Here is a 20,368-nt window from a genome sequence, read left to right on the forward strand (position 1 = left end):
ACACACACACACACACACACACACACACACACACACACACACACACACAGTTTGATTATTTTATTTGGGAGGACCAATAATTATTGAGAAACAATACAGCGCCCCAAACAATATAAAAGTAGCAATAATGTGTCTTCTACATAAATGCAAAAGTTATACTGGCCTGAAGCCTATTCAGGGGTACAAGTGGCACTGGCAGCAGGGACGTGCACAGGAATCTCAAAGGGCAGTTGCTCTAACCTGAAGAAAGGGCAACCCCCCCCCCCCCAAAAAAAAAACCCATCAACAATGAGCGGCCTTCAGAATTTTTAGGAAACTGCACCGGTATTATTATTTTTAGTAGTAGTAGTATATTAGTAGTATATATTAGTATAGAAGTAGTATATTAATGTTATAATTATTAATATTATTTTATTGTATAGTATCTTGAATATGCGTACCATATGATATAACATGCTAGTTTTTAAACATGTAGGCCTACCTATTAATCATATCAGAGACGATCAGCCTTATGCCCACCTGCCCTAAATGTCTCCTGATCCACATTTCCTCATGTGTGGTATGTGGCTGCCCCTAAATTAAATGAAATTATGAGAAAAAGCCTTGATAGTTTTTAAACCTGTATCAGTCACAGAGATGATCAGTCTTATGCCTACCTGCCCTATGTGCAAAGGTCTGTGGCTGTGAGTCATCCTCATCTTAAATGAAATGAAATGATGAGTAAATTAATAGGCTAAATATGAGGATGCTTAATCAATTAACCCACTGTCATCTTTATAATCCTTGTAGCAGCCAAAGTAGAGTTTAAGTTATAATAAATAGAAATAGTTTAAAAATGGTTAAAAAGATCATTTAATTTGAATTTGAAATTTCATTAATAGGCATATTCCATGACTAAAATGATGAATATTATATAGGAAAGCTAAAACAATAAGAATTCACAGGTTTAGGTCATTTGTTGGGTCTTTTGTAGCCTATATTAAAAATGTGTACTGTCGCTTTAAGAATTGACGAGCCGGCTTTCATTTCAGATCGCAAAGAACCGTGGCGTGGGAGCGACCAGTTCTTATCTGTTGCTCTGAAGCTCCGAGCTTCTCGCAGACGTTATAACCTTTTATTTTCATTACAGATATTTTAGTTAGTTCACGCACATTTTGTAGGCCTAGGCCGATTGTCTTGAGGAGAACAGTAAACGTCAGTTATCATGTGGAGTGGATTTATTTCAATTACATGGACATTGACAGTGGAAACAGTATCTTTGGGTCGGAGAATATATCAGCTTAAGAAAAAGCACTTTCCTAGCGGTCTCACCAAGATCAAACCTCTACAATCCTGAAAAAGATTCTCTGCCTCACCTGCACCTGTTCATTTTTTTCGCAGCCAACTCTGCAGAGATGTGCTTCCTTTAGCTAGCCTACCCCCTTAAGTTCTCTCTTGCTTGATAAAACGACATGTCATCTGCATGTTTCTTAGTTGGGTTAGCCTTCCACAAAACAACCTGAGCCATGTAAAACGTTGACTGCAAGCTAGCTGGCTGTCGTTTTTCCCCAATATCTGAACGTGGCACAACGGCTGTCAGATTATTTAGGATCACTAAACGTCCTAAACTCGAGATCGGCTTTAAGAGACATTAATTGTGATCATGTAGTTTAATACTGTGTAGTCTGCTATGTTTCCAGCTCACCTGAGGCCGTCAGGGCAGTCGCTCTACTCCCACGACATCTTCGACATATTTTGCGTCTCTGCCCTTGTCGCATGCATGCTTGCTCCCCCCTCCCTCCCATGTAGAGCTGCGCGTGCCCCCCACAACGCGCATGCTGCCCCTCCCTTTGCCTATCTCTCGAGGTGCAGGTGAATCTGAATTTGAAAACTTAAACTTAATTTAGGAAGCTTCAATCAAAAATACGAATTGCAAAGCAAATCAGTTGAAACATGAAATCTTAGCCAATTTTTCCGAGGCATATCTACAGCTGGCTGTCAGGGGTTTTTTTGCTACCTAAACGTGGCGCTGGCTGGCTGTCAGATGTATGATAACTAAAAGTTCTAAACTCAACATTGTATTAGAGAGGTTGATTGTGAGCATATTTTGTACCCTAATATGTATACTGTGTGTAGGGCTCTTGCCGACACCCAGGCATCTTCAAAATCTTTCGTGTCTCTTATAAGGCGCTCAAGCGCCTGTCGCGTGCCTTCTCCCTCCCCACCGGAGTTGTTGCGTAGCTGCCTCACATCTCTCGTGCCCATTCTCGACGGGTCTGATGAATTTGTATGACTGACTTAAGTCTTTATTGTACAAAACTTCAATCAAAATTATGAATTATAAAGAAATCAAATGATATTGAAATATGAAATTATAATTGCCATATTATTTTCCCCTCCCTTGGAAGGGCAATATCAGCCAATGTGGGCAAAAGGGCCATTGCTCGGGCACCGTGGGCAACTATGCTGTGCACGTGCCTGATCTGGCAGTGAATAATACTTGGCTATCTGTTTTGCTTTCTTCTTATTTAGTCCAGCTATTTGCAAACCTCTGACACACAATTTATGAACAAGGCCAAGGCTATCATAGATAAGTGCCACACACACACACACACACACACACACACACACACACACACACACACACACACACACACACACACACACACACACCTTCTACGAACCTTTACAATCTGTCTCCAAATCTCTCTCTGTCTCACTTGAATAATGAAAACTTACATTTACTTAGTATGTTAAGGAATGGGATTCTAAATCACAGGGTTGCAGGTTCAATCTCCACTCTTAACACCCTCCAGTCAAAGTATTACAACAGCTACGTTGTTATTAGTAATATTTATGAGTGTTCTTTTTTTCATACCTAGACATTTCAGGCGACCCCATTTAAATTCCAGGTGACCCGACCTTTGTCTTGATCAAACACAGCCATAGACTATACTATACAGTAGACACAATGTAAAAAAGTTTATTTAAAAAAAATACTACACAGGAGATGTGACAGACGCATATCATTTCTTGCTTGGGTTTATTGAAACAAAGTGAATAGAAGCATAGCCCCTTAACACACACTGTTGCATCACTGGAACGTTAAAATAGTCACTGAAAAAAATGTAACTACCATAGTACCAGGGGCGGAGCATTGGTATTGGGACAGGGGGGGGCGGAAGATGTGTCCGAGATGTTGGGCCCTCGAAATATCGTAGAGTGGGGCCCCTACAAGATGTTTGGCAATCGAAAGCCACTGGCAGGGGCCCCCCGCAAGTGGTGAGGCCGGGGGTTCCTGGCCCCTATGCCTCCCCCTCTGCTCCGCCCCTGCATAGCACTACACTATTATGTCAGTGCACAGGGCCTTTAGTATTGCATTCCGACTTGGTCATTGCCATTCTGGTAACAGCTAATTTATAACAGGGGATGCGTTTTAAGGGGTAAAGTAAGATGCAGGTCAGACACATACAACCACTGCAAGGGGACAGAGAGGAAGGGCAGAATTATGGGATCCTTTACTTTGAAAAGAGAGTGGTGTGCTGATATATTTATTTGTTTCTTTTTTCTGTTCCACGCTGCATGTTGCTTATTTGAAAAAAGAAGGGTGTGTTAGAGTGCACCTTGTTTCATGTGTGTTTATTTGGTGTGTGAGAGTGCACCTTGTTTCATGTTGAGCAGCTGTTATGACGTAAGGCGCAAGTATAGCCCTCCCAGCCGACACGGTGAGAAACTACTTGGATGATACATGTACTTTCTCTGAAGGATCCCCTGAAACAAATGCACATTTATTTTGATAATGTACGTTTTCTGCTAAATTCTGGAAAGACCTGTTGTCATTATTACGTGCAAATGTCTGTACAAACCTTGCATTTTCTTTTAAACAGTTTTATTTGGTTTCCATGAGTTTAGATGAGAGGACGGTAGCATGTTTTACATCATCAATCTAATTTTTCTACTTGCTAAATACTTTAAAATGTCAATACAGCAAGCCTCTTCTATCTGTTTAGGGCTGTTGTTTAATGGGTTAAGATTTTACAACAACTCCTTAGTTTTTTCAACCAACCCCAAAGCCATAAAGACTGTTCTCCTCCTGGGCGCCTTCCACCTCTTAGATGAAGTTTTGTTTAATCTATTTTCATTTTAATTTGATCATTAGGCCCTATTTCAATTTTGGTCGTCTTAACTCACTGTATGTTGATTACTGTTTTGTTTTGTCTTACTCGTCACTGTTATGTCTCTTTATATATGATCGTACCCTGGATATACTTCTAATAGATAAATAAAAAAGGCACGATGTGCGTTCCAATATGTGACCTTGCGTCCTCCACTTGTTTCGCTAGGTTCACTGACAACCAGGGGCGGATTAAGAAATTATGGCCCCCTCGGCCAGACATTGTCTTGGGCCCCCCCACCCTCGGACTTGACTTGGCCAGCGGAACTATACCAGTTCATTGTACACTATATTGGCTGGCACATGAGGCACCTTGGAAAGATTATTATTGCGAAGGCAGTTTTGAAGGCCGGTTTGGGTCTTGGCTGAGGGGCCAAATTGTCCTGGCCCCTTGGGGCCTCTGGCCCTCTATCGGGCGAGGCCATGGGGCCAAATTGGCCTGGCCCCTTGGAGCCTCTGGCCCTCTGTGGGTTGAGGCCATGGGGTCAAGTTGCCCTGGCCCCTTGGGGCCTTTGCCCTTAGGCAACCTTGGGCCCCCGGACCTGGCTTGGCCTAGGGACTATACCAGGACATTGCACACTATATATTGGCTGGCACATAAAGCAACTTGGAAAGAATATGATTACAAAGGTGGTTTTGAGGGTCGGTGTTCGCGGATGGTTTGGGTTCGGTGTTCGCGGGGCCAAGTTGGCCTGGCCCCTTTGGGCCTAGGCCTGGTAGGCCCGTGCATTAATCCACCCCTGCTGACAACAGCATTGGGCTATGTTTCAATGTCTCGCAAAAGCTCAATTGTGAAGTCATTTTCTCATTTGCAAACTGTGTGGTGAATAGGGAATAGTCGCTCAAAAGTTGATGTGGATAGGCTGACAGCTGGGAAACTTAATTGTTTTCTCAGGGCCAAGAGGCGGGGCGAGGCCACAAGCACAAGTGGAGGACGGGGTTGTGCATATTGGAATGTACCCACGGCGTGAAACTCCCCCTTCTCCATACGTAGCTTCCAGTTTCGCTAGGTTCACGGAGCTCCTACCGACACAAGTCCCGGATGTACCAACGCCTCTCGTTTGACAGAAAGGGTGAGTGCTGGAAATTCTTATCCCTCTGGTTTCAGTAAATTTTATTGTTTGACTTTTTAAAAAATACAACTGACATTCATTGTGCTATCTGGGCAACAACAAGAATGTAACTCCAGCGTTCATACTTTTGATTTTATCTGGCGTGAAATGGTGCTAACTGGTGTGTGCTAGTAGGTGACAGGCTAACTGAATGAGAAGTGAAGGGGAGCCTCCTCACTGACAGCACAGCTGATGATCTTTACTTTAGCCCTAATTTACAGTCCTTAAACAAACTTTAATTTTCACGTCACTGGTGTTAGCTGTTTAGAAAAGAACGGTTTAACAGTTTGTCGCAAAGTGTAAGTTAACATTACGAGGACATGGTTTGGGTAGAGCCATGGGCTGGTGGACAGATGTGTTAACTTTGTTACAGTTGTTGGTTACTTTTTCTGGTGAGGTTTAAGTGGATACTTTGTAACAGGATAGACTAGCTTTCATTCACCAGTATTGGATAGCATCACCATGCTGTTTTGGCACAGCGTTGCGGACTGCATGTGATGTTGATTTTAGCATGACTGGTCTTTTGTTTTGAAATAGCAGGTCTAGTTCTAGACACAGACACAGTTGTCTGCTCTATAATAAGCGATATAGCTTTGCAAGTTACTTTATTGTGAATGTGCCACTTCTTATAGGCCTACTGTGAATACAGTGAGTGGTAGTTCTAGGTCTATCATGTATGTTCGGAGGAGCTTGAACAGCCTTGTACAGGCCAATGGCATAGGATAGGTTTAGTCATTATGATGAGACGCTCTTTCTAGGCTTTTATCATTATCTCAGGTGGAATTCAATGTTTCCCAAATAGGCTACACAAAGTCATGTGAATCTGTGTGTCTCATTTCCTCCCTAATCTGGCAACGGGTATTTAGCCCCATGCAGTTTTTATTCTGAACAACTAGCTGGTCACACGGACAGACCATTTTAAGTTTTGTGGAATGAACAACACCTCAGTCACACTGCCTGCCTGTTCGGGCTGTCTGACGGGCCATTGTCCACGCTGGCCCCGTCATTCACATATCAAGATGCATGGCATTCCTCCTGCATAATGTGATGCGCCAACAAGTCATTCGACATTGGTTCTTAAAGGCCTCTGACTCTGACTACGTATATATTCTCTCTCTCTCTCTCTCTCTCTCTCTCTCTCTCTCTCTCTCTCTCTCTCTCTCTCTCTCTCTCTCTCTCTCTCTCTCCAGATGCAGACCATCAAGTGTGTGGTGGTGGGCGACGGCGCTGTGGGTAAGACCTGTCTGCTCATCTCCTACACCACCAACAAGTTCCCCTCAGAATATGTGCCCACGGTAAGCTACACAAACCGCTGGACAGGTTAAAGGAAAGACATTGCTGCCTTAATAAATAATGGTAGACGATAAATTGTTGGTTACTGCTTCTTGGAATGGTTAGACCACATCCTGCACCAGCATCAGCACACAATGGACAATGCCATTGATTTAATACAAATAAAAAAGGGCTTTGTGTTATTATGTCTCAGATAAAGCACTACATTGTAGAACTATAGTTTTCTATCTATTTGATGGCTGCAGCTTCTCTGAATAGAGGCATCACATTCACAACATTAGGCGGGTTTCATAACTGTCTGGAACATGATGCTGCACAGTTGTTGTGCACTAACACAGGGTTAAATGGAGGAGGGATAGGGAACAAAAGTAACGGGAGACTTTAGAGGACGGGAACATTGGACAGCAGCACAAGGTGAAACGGGAGATGCACGTTGCTCAGATTGTCATGGTGTGTTGTTAGTGTGCATGAAAACAACACTAAACTAATTGTTCCCAATTTTCTGCCCGTGATGGGGTGGAATAACTGCACTTAAGTAAGTTTGGAGCGGACCATCTCTCAGTTGTTCGAATCAAAAGTGTTTTTTGTTCTGACTTTTAAAGAGGGAAACTGCTTCAACTAAGAGGCAAACTGCTTAGTGCTGCATTAGCTGGCATAACTAGGAAAGTGAAGGGCAGTCTTTGCTGGGTTTAGTGTAGTAGGCAGGCCAGACCAGACTGGTGTTGCCATGGCATGCTCCATCTGGGTGTGTTGGAATCAAAACAACACTGAAGGCAAGCTTCAACAAGACCAATAGGATAAGGGCATTGTTATGATGCGGTGGAAAACATGAATCAGACTAATATCATGCTGCAGGACTCTGCCGTTTTGCTTATTTTATTTGAAAGCTATGAATAGAAACGAAAGCAGTCTGAACGCTCAAGTGAAGTTTTTTTGTTCTGTGAAATGTTGGACAGCTTGACTGAACACGGGAAGTTGGAAGCCACACATGCAGGACACTTTCAACACCACATGATACTGTAGCTGAGGAAGAACTCTCTTGTTGTGCAGTGTCAGGTTACTGTGCAGTGATGTAACCTAGGGCGGATAGATACAGTTCTCATCCCACCTTTACCAAGTTACAAGTAGACGGGCCATAGCCATCCATACGCATCCACTTGATTATCAATTGGAAAGTACAAGGGTATGGTAAGACCACACTAGGTTGCAGGTGGAAATAAGTTGTGGGTGAGAATCGTGCACGTCCCGGAAAAAACTGGTGTTTTCTCCGGGAGTCTGCATATTTAAAATCCTTTTATTCTTGGATTTTTTTTTTTCAAATTCCATGGCAGGATTACGTTTCGGACATTGTGTCCATCAAAATGTAATCCTGCCAAGGAATTTTAAAAAATCAAGGAAAAAAGGATTTTGAGTGCAGACTCCTCACTCTAAACCTACAGGTGGAAGTCAGCCTGACTCTTATCTAAAAAGGTTTGTTAGGCCTGTTGACCACAGCTTCATTTTCGAGGCCAGAAAAAGGTAGAATGGTTTTGTACCTGACAAGTTCCGGTTACTTTGCCTCTGCAGCCTTCATTAGAGGTGTGACGTGATGTTGGTTGGACAACATCTGTGACTGTGACGGGTTATAACTTTAGGGGTTTGAACTTTTCTGACCTTGAAAGCGAAACCATTCATAAAATTCAGCCTGTTTGGCCAGCAACACACAGGCACCTGTACACGTCAGCATTCAGACAATCAGGTTTAATCCTATCCAGTCAAGATGGTGGACCAAGCACATTTTGACAGGTATCTGATTGCCAACACTATCCTTGGTGTCCTTACTTAGTGTTTTTTAGTGTGTGCAAGGGCGTGCACACAACACAACACAACACATTACAATCCAGACGGCTGAAAGATGGTGATGAAATCTGCTGACAAGTGTTGTTTATGCCCCGAGTCTAAACAACGTCAAGGGGAGGACGGCAAAAGGTTACAGAAGCCTAGCTGTGATCTTCACTTCCTGATGCCTCTCTTTATCTCGATAATGCAATAATTAAGATGTTGTGTATAATCAGTCATAGTTGTATGTAATGTAGTGGTATGTGACACACACACACACACACACAAACACACACACACACACACACACACACACACACACACACACACACACACACACACACACACACACACACACAAACACAAATGCACGCGCACACTCTATCCAAGGTAAATAGCTGTGTAATGTCGTGCACTTAAGGATCCCCCACCCAAGTAATCCTGAAAGAAGATCAGGCCTGTCTCCAGTTGCAGTGAGACGTCCTCAGATTGAGTACTGGTAGTCCAATTGGTCCCAAACTTTTTCTGCTGTCACCCCCTTTTTCGTTTTCTTTTTTTGAATATTTTTTGGGGGGTTTCAACTTCAATTAGACAGGACAGGTGAAGAATGGGACAGGAAGCGAGTGGGAGTGGGAGAGGGAGACGGGAGAGGATCGGGCAATTACCTCAGGCCGGGAATTAAACCCGGGTTGCCCGCGTAGTAGTCCAGGGCCTGGGAGTGGTACCCACTTTTTAAAAATTAAGAAATTTTCACATTTTCCAAATGCAAAAATATTTTTGCTAAACTTAAATGTATATCACAGGAAAGGTAAATACATGTATTGCCCATTCAAGTGAATAATGTTACTAACAATGTATGGAAACCCTACTCTAACCCTTAAGGGATCCCGACCCCTAGTTTGAGAACCACTGCAGTAGTCAGTTACAGGAGAAAGGTACATTATCGTGAGAGACTGGAGGGGATGGGATTGGTTGGCCTGCCTACGTCATCACGAACCAGACAAACTTCTTTCTTTCTCGTACGGTTTCTCTCTCTCTCTCTCTCTCTCTCTCTCTCTCTCTCTCTCTCTCTCTCTCTCTCTCTTTCTTTCTTTCTTTCTTTCTTTCTTTCTTTCTTTCTTTCTTTCTTTCTTTCTTTCTTTCTTTCTTTCTTTCTTTCTTTCTTTCTTTCTTTCTTTCTTTCTTTCTTTCTTTCTTTCTTTCTTTCTTTCTTTCTTTCTTTCTTTCTTTCTTTCTTTCTTTCTTTCTCTTTCAGTCTGTATCCCCAGGTCCTTTTCTATTGTGACAAATTGTGACGAATTGGGCTCAGGCGTCAGTTGGAGTTACCCCATTTAATGTCCATGAATTCATTTGTAACTGGTGGTTGACATGCTGCAATGAATATGCTTCTTAGATACGGTAGTCCACTAAAAACAATCAAACAAAATAAACTAAAAGTCTATACAATAGTGGCACTGGCTGTCGTTGCTCTGCCCTGATGTGTGCTACTGCTGAAACATCACTGACCCTAATACACATCGTACACGGTAAAACATTGGCTGCTTTTGCTGTAGAGCGTGCATGCACTTTTTGCCATTTTAATGTATTATGGCCCTTGATGGAAAGTATTAAGTATGTAACTCTGGTGCAATGGAGACCATTTTTATTCAGCGACTCTATTTACTGGACAGACTGACAGACATGGATATACCATATTCACATTCCTTGTTGGCTTGTTGACTGAAAATTCTAAATGGAAGCTTCATGCTGAATGTACCTAAGTCTTTCTGAGTAAGAATATCAGCTGAATGTAACCTACCGGTAGGTTGCATTCCAATATGCACACTCCCGTCCTCTACTTGTGCTTGTGGCCTCGCCCCACCTCCGTGGAGAAAACAATAAAGTTTCCCAGCTGTCAGACTAGACACAACAACAACTTTTGGGGGCACTGTTTTTCATTCACCATCAAATGAGAAAATGACATTAGAGTTGTGCCTTTGAAAGATATTGACATCGTCAGTGACATCATCACGAGGTCACAAGCAGGCAAGTGAGCTAGGGAGGACGGAAGTCTGCATATTGGAATCCACTCATAGTGTCTGTTGTAAACTCTTATCATATCACTAGATCTACTGTAGTCATCTACTGCATTCATTAGCAAGTGGAATAAACCTACACTGACTGTAGTGTAATTTCCCAACATGTAATCTACTATCAGTCACAAGATAAGACCCTTTGTGATAGAATAGATGGGGTGATGGAAACAACAGAGGAACTCTACAAATACAGCCTAATAACTAGGTAATAAACCACAGCTGCCAAATCTAGCTTTGACTACCACAACGTGCATCATGTCTCAGTATAGCAGATATTAAAATTGAAATGTTGTGGACCGTTTATTAAAGAGAAAAGAAACCAGAACACTATTTTTGGATGGTTTTGGATCCAGGATTTCTCCTGGGATGTAAATAACTTTGTTCCAGTTTTTAGTAAAAGGGCATAGTTTTGAAGAATAAAGGGGGCAAAAGGAGACATAAATTCATAAATGTTACCCCTTTCACAATTACTTATCACCACCATCAAATTCTAAGTATTCATGATGACTGAGAAAATTGCACTTTTCATACATAAAAAGTGGATCTTCTCCATGTCTGCCACAAATATTTTATTTGCACTGATCTTCAGAGCTTAGACAGACATATCATGATTAATGAAAAAATACTGACAACAAAACTGTGGAAAAGCTGAATGGCTAGTGGCTTGTCACAGTGGTTGGTGAGCAAAATAGCTAAAGTCAAGCCCTGATTGTGATCAGCTAGATAGCAGAGAGGGGTGGGTATGGGAGGTTAAAAGCAGGGAGGCGAGATTGCCTTGAGTGGGGTGAAAGTGGTTGGGGCTATTGTGGCTGAGAGTGTCATGTTACCCTCTGCCTGGACTGGCTGCCCTCTCGTACACCCTCACATTGTTTGTCTGCTCCATTATGGAAGTGGCATGCTGTCTTGAATAACATTGCATAACCAGTCAATCATGTCTGTCTGTCTGTCTGTCTTTCTGTCTGTCTTTCTGTCTTTCTGTCTGTCTGTGTTTCTGTCTGTCTGTCTGTCTGTCTGTCTCTCTCTCTCTCTCTCTCTCTCTCTCTCTCTCTCTCTCTCTCTCTCTCTCTCCCCCCCCATAGGTATTTGACAACTATGCAGTGACAGTAATGATAGGAGGGGAACCGTATACCCTTGGTCTATTTGATACTGCAGGTAGGTATACTACACGTTTTCCTATGTATGGCCTACTGCTATTGTTAGTGCAAAAATGCAGGACATGACAATGTAGAGTTCCCCTTCTGGACTTCCTGTTTAGCTTCACAGCTGCATCATAATTGATTTCTGTTGTGTCCATGCCGACGGCGTCCTAGGTAACACTACACAAAAGCCGTTCTATGTATAACGCTCCAGAATTTCAGATCGCTGGGAATGCTGAAATTGGACATGGGGGGGTGTTGGTGTAGGCCAGGGGTGGGGAACCTTTTTCATTCGAGAGGCCACCTCAAATTCATCCGAGGGCAGTAAAAGTCCTCCGAGGGCCGTATTATGAACTCAAACCAGGATTTCCCCCTACACTTTAGGCCTAATTTGAAGGCAGCGACCTTTAAAACAGAACCTACCTTCTCTAGGTCCCCTGAATATAACTTAATTGTATTGGAAATGTATTTTCTAAGTTTCCTTTAAAAAAAAAAGCATATTTCATTTGAAGCTGCATAACATTAAACTATATTGGGGGCCGGACAAAACGGACTCAAGGGCCACAAACGGCCCTCGAGATAGAGGTTCTCCACCCCTGTTGTAGACAGTATCCTGAGATAGGTCTTCCCATTAGCTGTTTCAGCTGTGTCAGGAGGATCCATTGGCCTGGCACCCATGTAGAGACTGTCTACCATGAAGCAAAGACAAGGCCTCAACTTTCCTCAACTATAATGCCCAATCAAAGCTCTCGGGGCTGTTGCCTGAAATCAAGCTTGGTGCCGTAATAACGCATAATGGTATATACGTTTAATACAACACTTTTCTAAACTCGGAACGACACTTAACAGGCAATGCAACATGCAAACAAGACACATTCACATACAGAGACTCACTCAACAAACAAACAAAGTAGGCCTACAACAGAGGGACACAACAGTACAAACATCAGGTTTGGAGGGTGGGCGTCTCTGGAAGATTATAGACCTCTGGAAATACAGAAACCCTGTTGAAATGAACACACACGTTCTATTAATCTTAGGAACATGTGTGTTTATCATTTAAATTCACTATTCTGTGGGAGACCTTAACCTTAAGAAAGCGACTCATTTCCACAAGATATGCCGTGCTGCTAGTGCTCTCCCAGGCGGCCACGGAACTGGTCCAAGTCCAATAGCCTGTTGTTCACATCGGACCCACTGGCGACCTCATGAACTCTGAAACTGGCACTCCCTTTGTGCGCTTATCTCGACTTCTCCATTAGAAAAGAGCATTCCTAACTTCTCTCGAGAGGAGATATATCTGTGATGGGGTAGGTCCAGAGAAAATGGAGCCATTGGCTTGGCCATAATAAGTGTCAGCTGTCACCACCGAACAAGGCTTGACTGTTATCATTTTTTTCCTCCAAATACGCAGTCAGGTTTGTCATGCCCTCAGATTCACTTCGGTATATGTAGCCTGTCATTTAGTGTAGTGCTTTCTAAAACCTTGGTGATGTTTGAAAGTGTTCCTGGTTTCCTTGGTAAGCTCAGTCCATCCATCCCAATAGTACTGTCAGGCTAATGCTATTATGCAACCATGTTTTTGGCGATAACTGGAAAGATATTGGTGCTGTTGCTTTCTACTTTTTATGGTGAAATCCAACCATGAATGTACAATTTCTTACCACATTTTTACGAACTACGATTAATATTACCAATTTAAAGTGGAAAATGTAAAAAGCGGGTGGATAAGGATAACAATATTATGCATTATGCATTTTGCTCTTGCTGGGAGCTTTTAACCTATTTATGAATAGATTTAGAGGTGATCCAATAAAAAATATGTAAGTCTATTCCTTTAATGTTTACCCTTTAATATGAGCCCATAGCCATCTTCCTTGCATCTTATATGCAGCATAAATTTACTTTTACTTTTGACACCTCTGGTAATTGGTACCTCTGGTAAGGCAAAAGGCGACTCTGCTGACCACTGTCACAGTCTGCTGTCAGACACACACTGGTACTTGAAACTTCTGGTTGACGGACCCAAATGAGCATCACACTTAATGTGACGGTAATGAAAGTCTAACTTTGTGTTCCGTAGTAGGAGACATACGTATTCACATTTGTATGAACTTTAAAGATGTTGGTATGAAAAACGGTCAAACCTTGACGGGAGGAAGGAAAATCTTTTACGGTGTAGATTTTCAGGCAGGCTTGTTGGTAGGGGCAACAGCAAAAATGCAGTGGGTGGCTTTTCAAAGAAACAATATTTAACCAGTGCTCAAAAGACAAATGATCTCCCCCTACAGGACAGGAGGACTACGACAGGCTGCGGCCCCTCAGCTACCCCCAGACCGACGTCTTCCTCGTCTGCTTCTCCGTCGTCTCGCCCTCCTCCTTCGAAAATGTCCGGGAGAAGGTTGGTCAAGGCTGTGTGCCTGCTGCTTAAGACAAAAAATGTTTATTATAGCATGTACAGAATCCGCATATTTGTTTTGCAGTGTATAAAAAGCAAGACAAAAGTATATAAAACATACTATTCCTTGAATATAGCTTTATACTAGTCCATTCATGGACCTCAGAGAGAAGGTTGCCTGGCCTTCTATGTGCCACGATGAAACACTGTTTTGTGTGTGCCTTCACGGAAATCATACCATACTTGGGTGGAGGGTCTAGCTTACATATCCATCCATCCATCCATCCATCCATCCATCCATCCATCCATCCATCCATCCATCCATCCATCCATCCATCCATCCATCCATCCATCCATCCATCCATCCATGTGTTTCTCAACGGGGGCAGTATAGCCCCCAGGGGGCATTGGGGAGCTCTAGGGGCGGGGCGTTGAGAAGGATACAGCTGAGAGGGGGCGGTGCTTTGTTGCCATTGGGAGACATTAGTCCATTTAATCTTTTTAATACTAAGGGGGCGTTATCAGGCTTATTATGAGGTCAAGGGGGCGTTTGTTCTAGCCTGGCGACGCCATCATATGTACTCCACCTAAAGATTTTGGCTCCGCACATCGTCTGGCAAAAGCCTCGAGCTCGGTTCTCTCAGTGTTTAGCCAATCAGCAAACAGTTGAGAGTGGTGACTCAGAACTCACCCGCGAAGTCCGTTACTGATTGGTAACTGCAGTATATTCACACTTTCGTTTTGTTATTTGTATGCTTTTGCGACGCTATATCGTAACAGGCATGCTAATAAAGCACAATATGGGTTTTAATTTGAGTTTGGAACTCCAATTAATTTAAATGGTAGAGTAAGATCAGACCATCTCCCACCCTCCACGGAGACGGATTCCTCATGGCTTTTGCCAGACTGATTGACGGAGTCAACAGTCGGCTTTTCGCCCAGGCTACGTTTGTTCAAGAAAGGTTGAGAACGATTGATCTAAGTTATCCCTTCCTTTTCTCCTAACATTCTCTCTGCCCTCTCCAGTGGGTGCCAGAGATCTCGCACCACTGCCCCAAGACGCCCTTCCTGCTGGTGGGCACCCAGGTGGACCTGCGCGACGACAGCAACGTGGTGGACAAGCTGGCCAAGAACAAGCAGCGGCCCATCTCCCCCGAGGGCGGGGACAAGCTGGCGCGAGACCTGCGCGCCGTCAAATACGTCGAGTGCTCTGCCCTCACGCAGGTAAGAGAGGCACGCCGAATGCAGACCTGTGCATGCACCTGTCCTGTGCGCCGTAGAACACAGAACGCAGACACACAAGCACGCACACACACGCACACACACGCACACACTCACAGACACAACAGCTGGCACAAGACCTGTGCGCTGTCAAATACGTTGAGTGTTCTGCCTTCACGCAGGTAATAGGCACGCGCTGAATGCTAACAAAGTTAGCAACTACGCTTTCCAGAAATGCACCCAGACCTGTGCATGCACCTGCTGCGCGCCGTAGAACATAGAACGCAGACACACACACGCACACGCACACGCACACGTGCACACGTGCACACACTCACAAGACACACCAGCTGGCACAAGACCTGTGTGCTGTCAAATACGTAGAGTGCTCTGCCCTCACACAAGTAAAAGGCATGCAGATTGCAGACGTTTGCATGCACCTGCGCGCCGTAGAATGCCGACCACAGACACACACCAGTGTTGGGGGTAACGCGTTACTAAGTAACGTCGTTACGTAATTTAATTACTTTTGGCACTAACGTAGGAACGTAACGCATTACTCTTCAAATGTCAGTAATTTAATTACAGTTACTGCGCTGCCGTAACGGTCGTTACTCGTTATAAATTTCAGCCTTGAAATCATCTTAAGGTCTGCTGTTATTAATAGTTCTAGATGCGCGAAGAGCTCTGTCTGGGCTGTTTTCCCCAGCCCTTCTCGAGGTCTCGGAAGTGGGTGTGTGAGAGCGCGCGCATGCAGACTGCTGTTCCTTCCTCGTGCATGCAAAGTCTTCCACTGGGACTTTCATGAGCCCATTGCGCTGTGATGTGGTTAACCTATACTACAATACTTGGAGTTCCACCATAGAGGGAAAGTGAAAGTGATTCGCTGCGCAGTTAAATCTAGTCATTCCGAGTTCATCGTTACGCAAATGCATTCTAAAACAGCTGTACCCCATATCGCAAATGCCATAGCCTCTTTTGTGCTCACTGATGACAGTTAAATAGTCTACACGGCAAAAAAAAACAAAACAAAAAAAAAAACAATTTGGGCAGCTCCGTCAGCAGCAGCAGCCAGCGCGAGTCAAGTAATTGGGAATAATAACGTGAGAACAACAGCGCAAGCAACACCATGGCGTTGAGGTCGCCACGTTCTTCAGGCTATTCAAATGTGCCTGATCAAACCGTCTTCCAGCACGAACGGATTCTGCATTCGGCAGAATCTTTAATAGGTAATGTTGATGCATATTCTATGCAATGCAATGCGCAGGAAACTGAAAGGCTTTGGAGTAGCCTAAGCTGCAACATCTAGGAGAGGATGTAAGCAGAGTGTCCTACATTTCTGTTTGGTATGGCCACCTGACCTTACTCATTCTGTTTTTATTCTGTGAGACCAAAAGTAATTTTAATGCTGACATGACAATAAAAGACAATATTCTATTCTATGGCGTAATGTTAGACTAGATTCAAATGTACTGACACTGTTATAAACAGGCCTACATGGCAATCATGAAATGCATTTTAGATGAGAGAATGACAATAGGCCTACATGAGGGATTCCATAGAGGTAGGCCTACAGTTCGCACAGATTAAAATATTAGGCCATTTACACAGCCGGCCTACAACCTTGGGAAGCAGGTGTATTATGAGGTGTGCTGGTTAAAATCCCTTTTCCCGCGAAAAAGTAAAGTAAAGTAATAAGTAACAAGTTACTTTTAAAATTTAGTAATAAGTAAAGTAATTCAGTTACAATTGAACGCAGTAACTAAAGTAAAGTAACTAACTACTTTTAAAAAGTAACTTACCCAACACTGTATATAACACACACACACACACACACCTTCACACTCATAGACACACAAGCTGGCACAAGACCTACGTGCCTTGAAGCACAGCAAGTGCTCTGCCCCCACACAGGTAAGACGCATGCAGAACGCACACACACACACACACACACACACACACACACACACACACACACACACACACACACACACACACACACACACACACACACACACACACACACACACTGCTCTGAATGCTCTGCCCTAACCCAGGTAATGATGCCTGTAAATGCGTGCGCCCAGACGCCTGTGCATGCACACACAGAAACACAGCTATACACACACAGACAAAAGGAAACCAGAGCACATATATATATACACACACACACACACACACACACACACACACACACACACACACACACACACACACACACACACACAGACACACACGCATAACCTGATCCGAGGTCTGCACACGCACACACACACACGCACGCACACACACACACACACACACACACACACACACACACACACACACACACACACACACACACACACACACACACACACTTGGTTAACAGCGTGCTGTAAAAAGAGCTTCCAAGAGCTTTGGAAGGAGTATGGCAAGCCATGGCATTACTGGCCACATTCTCCCAGATGTGCTCTTGTTAACCATTGTGTTCCAGCCATCTGCACTATGTTGCTGTGCACCTAATAGGCTCCCATGAATTCCATGCTTTCTTTCTTTTTTTGCTTTTCGTCTTTTTACTGTATGCTTCTATCCTTTGTCTCTTTCATTCCGACTTTTCTGCCTATCCTTTTTGCCGTCCTTTCTTTCTCTCTGCCTGTGCATTTCTTTTTCTTTCTGCCTTTCTTTCCCTTTCTCTGTATTCATGTCCTCTTCTTCTTGTTTTTCTCCTTTCCAGAGAGGCCTGAAGAACGTCTTTGACGAGGCCATCCTGGCGGCCTTGGAGCCCCCAGAAACCAAGCGCAGGAGTAACAAATGCAGCCTGTTGTAGACCAGGGGGCATGGAGACATGTCTACAGCACACACACACACACACACACACACGCTCTCGCACACACACACACACACACACACACACACACACACACACACACACACACACACGCACACACGCACGCACACACACACACACACACACACACACACACACACACAGATCTAGGGACCGGAACGTGGACCATTGGTAAAGGTAGACCGTGGGGAGGATGAAGTAAGCAGTGTGGGAGGGAACGAGGGAGACGGACACGCTCTTCTGTTTATTATTGTTTCTCCATGCAGTGCCTTGAGTAACCCAACTAAGACAGTGGTGGTGTGGTTATCTGTTGTATTCGCTGGGGGATATGCCAATAAGCTGGTTACGTGTGCTAAACCTGGCTGAGTTAACCTACATGAAACCTGCTAATAAATAACCCTTATGTGTCATTCAGTTAAGAAAGAGTAGTCTATTAGATGACTTTGTTGAGGTTGACTGAACCCGGTTTACTACCAAGCCAGGTTCTTGGAATACCACCCTGCTCCTGTTGTCTAACTGCCTAGTTCATTACCAGTGATCAGCCTTAAATATACTGCACAGCATCAGCATCAGTGGAAATATGGAGCGCATCCATGAGGACACTGCTTTTTATGAAGCACGAGACATGGATGGATATGGTCGCTCTGTTTTTCGTTTAGTATTTACTAACCAAATTTCACAGACACACACAGACACACACAGACACACACACAAACACACACACAGACACACACACAGACACACACACAGACACACACACAGACACACACAAAGACACACACACAGACACACACACAGACACACACACAGACACACACACAGACACACACACACACACACACACACACACACACACAGACACACACACACACACACACACACACACACACACACACACACACACAGACACACACACACACACACAGACACACACACACACACACAGACACACACACACACACACACACACACACACACACACACACACACACACACACAAATGTACACCACGTCCCTTACATAGGGCCTTACTAGCATGGTGAAATGGACAGAAGTAGGAATAACACCAGGAAACAAAAAAAAGGAACAACGATCCATGAAGTGGGTGTTTCCTCACTTGTGTTGTTGTGCTGCAACTAAAAACTGGAGTGTGAAAAGTGCTTCTTACCTCTGCCTGTAACGGGCAAGAGAATTAAACTGAACCTCTATATTCTTACAATACATTTGGAGAATTATGGTGCATTAATAATAATAGGAGTAATAATAATAATAATATAACTTGATTATTGTTTGTAAATGATAGGTGTGTTTCTTTTTTTTCTTTTTGCAAACCTTGTTTTTCCTCCTGACCGAGTTTGTTTTTATTATTATTTTTTAATAATACTGAATTTACTTCATTTTGTGCCAACATTTTGAGTGCCACTCCATTGCTGCGTTTTTGTTTGTTTGTTTGTTTTCATCATGACAAACTGTTGCACACTCCAGGGGTACATTCCAGAAAGGTGGTTTAGTGACCAACCGAGTCAACTCAAAACGAGTATTAAACCTCCTAATTGATGTCACATAGAGGTTTATTCCATAGACGTATCCTATGAACGGGTTCATACTGTATGTCTATGGCTTATCCCTGGATCACAACAAAGTCACAGGTTGCCTCTACTATATGATGCACCTCTTACATTGAGTTAGCATAACGAGGTAAGATGACAAAACCTGCTTTCAGGAATACCCCACAGTACTCTAAAAGGTTTGTTGTTTTGATTAATAATGACAATGCAATAATGATGTGATGTGACAATGATGGGTTTCGAGCAGACGCCTGAAGCGGTGGAATGTAAAGTAATAAAACTAGACTGTTTCAATGGATCCATTGGTATGAAGCTGTCTGGTCATTTACTTGATGCACTGAGCTCATCTGACTGTCTGAAATGTTTACTTTAATACCAATTGTTGTTATTAAGTGGTTTGTTAAAAAAAAAAAAATATATATATATATATATGTTTCATGTTTCAATGTTTCAAATTTAAACGACCTTAAACGCAAAGTGATATGTCATTATTGTCCATAAAATGGCAGAAACGAAGAAAACCAAGAAATAATAATAATTCATTAATATTAATTCAATGTTTGCCCACTTCCAACATTTTCTAAAATTATTCAGATTTTTTCCCCACCTTTTAGTCTATGGTCTTCTTGGCTTATGAATTAAAGGGGCAGTTAGTTTGTTCATATCAAGTTTGCACCCAAATAAGGTTTACCTCACCTTGCCCATTAGCAGGATGTCAAGCAGCCATTTTGCAACTCCCAGCAAATGGGAACCGCCGCTGCCCT

The 20,368-nt window shown here is 43.3% G+C and overlaps 1 protein-coding gene across 1 annotated transcript; it reads left to right on the forward strand.

Annotated features, from left to right (window-relative positions):
• Positions 1-5,153: 5,153 nt before the first annotated feature.
• Positions 5,154-19,902, forward strand: LOC134436320 (cell division control protein 42 homolog). Its single transcript, XM_063185473.1, has 6 exons — positions 5,154-5,226; positions 6,456-6,560; positions 11,531-11,603; positions 13,879-13,988; positions 15,012-15,209; positions 17,923-19,902. The coding sequence occupies exons 2-6, from the start codon at positions 6,456-6,458 to the stop codon at positions 18,013-18,015; spliced, it is 579 nt and encodes a 192-aa protein (XP_063041543.1). The 5' UTR covers positions 5,154-5,226; the 3' UTR covers positions 18,016-19,902.
• Positions 19,903-20,368: the final 466 nt, after the last annotated feature.

Source organism: Engraulis encrasicolus, chromosome 20 (genome assembly GCF_034702125.1).
Source record: "Engraulis encrasicolus isolate BLACKSEA-1 chromosome 20, IST_EnEncr_1.0, whole genome shotgun sequence".
NCBI lineage: Eukaryota > Metazoa > Chordata > Actinopteri > Clupeiformes > Engraulidae > Engraulis > Engraulis encrasicolus.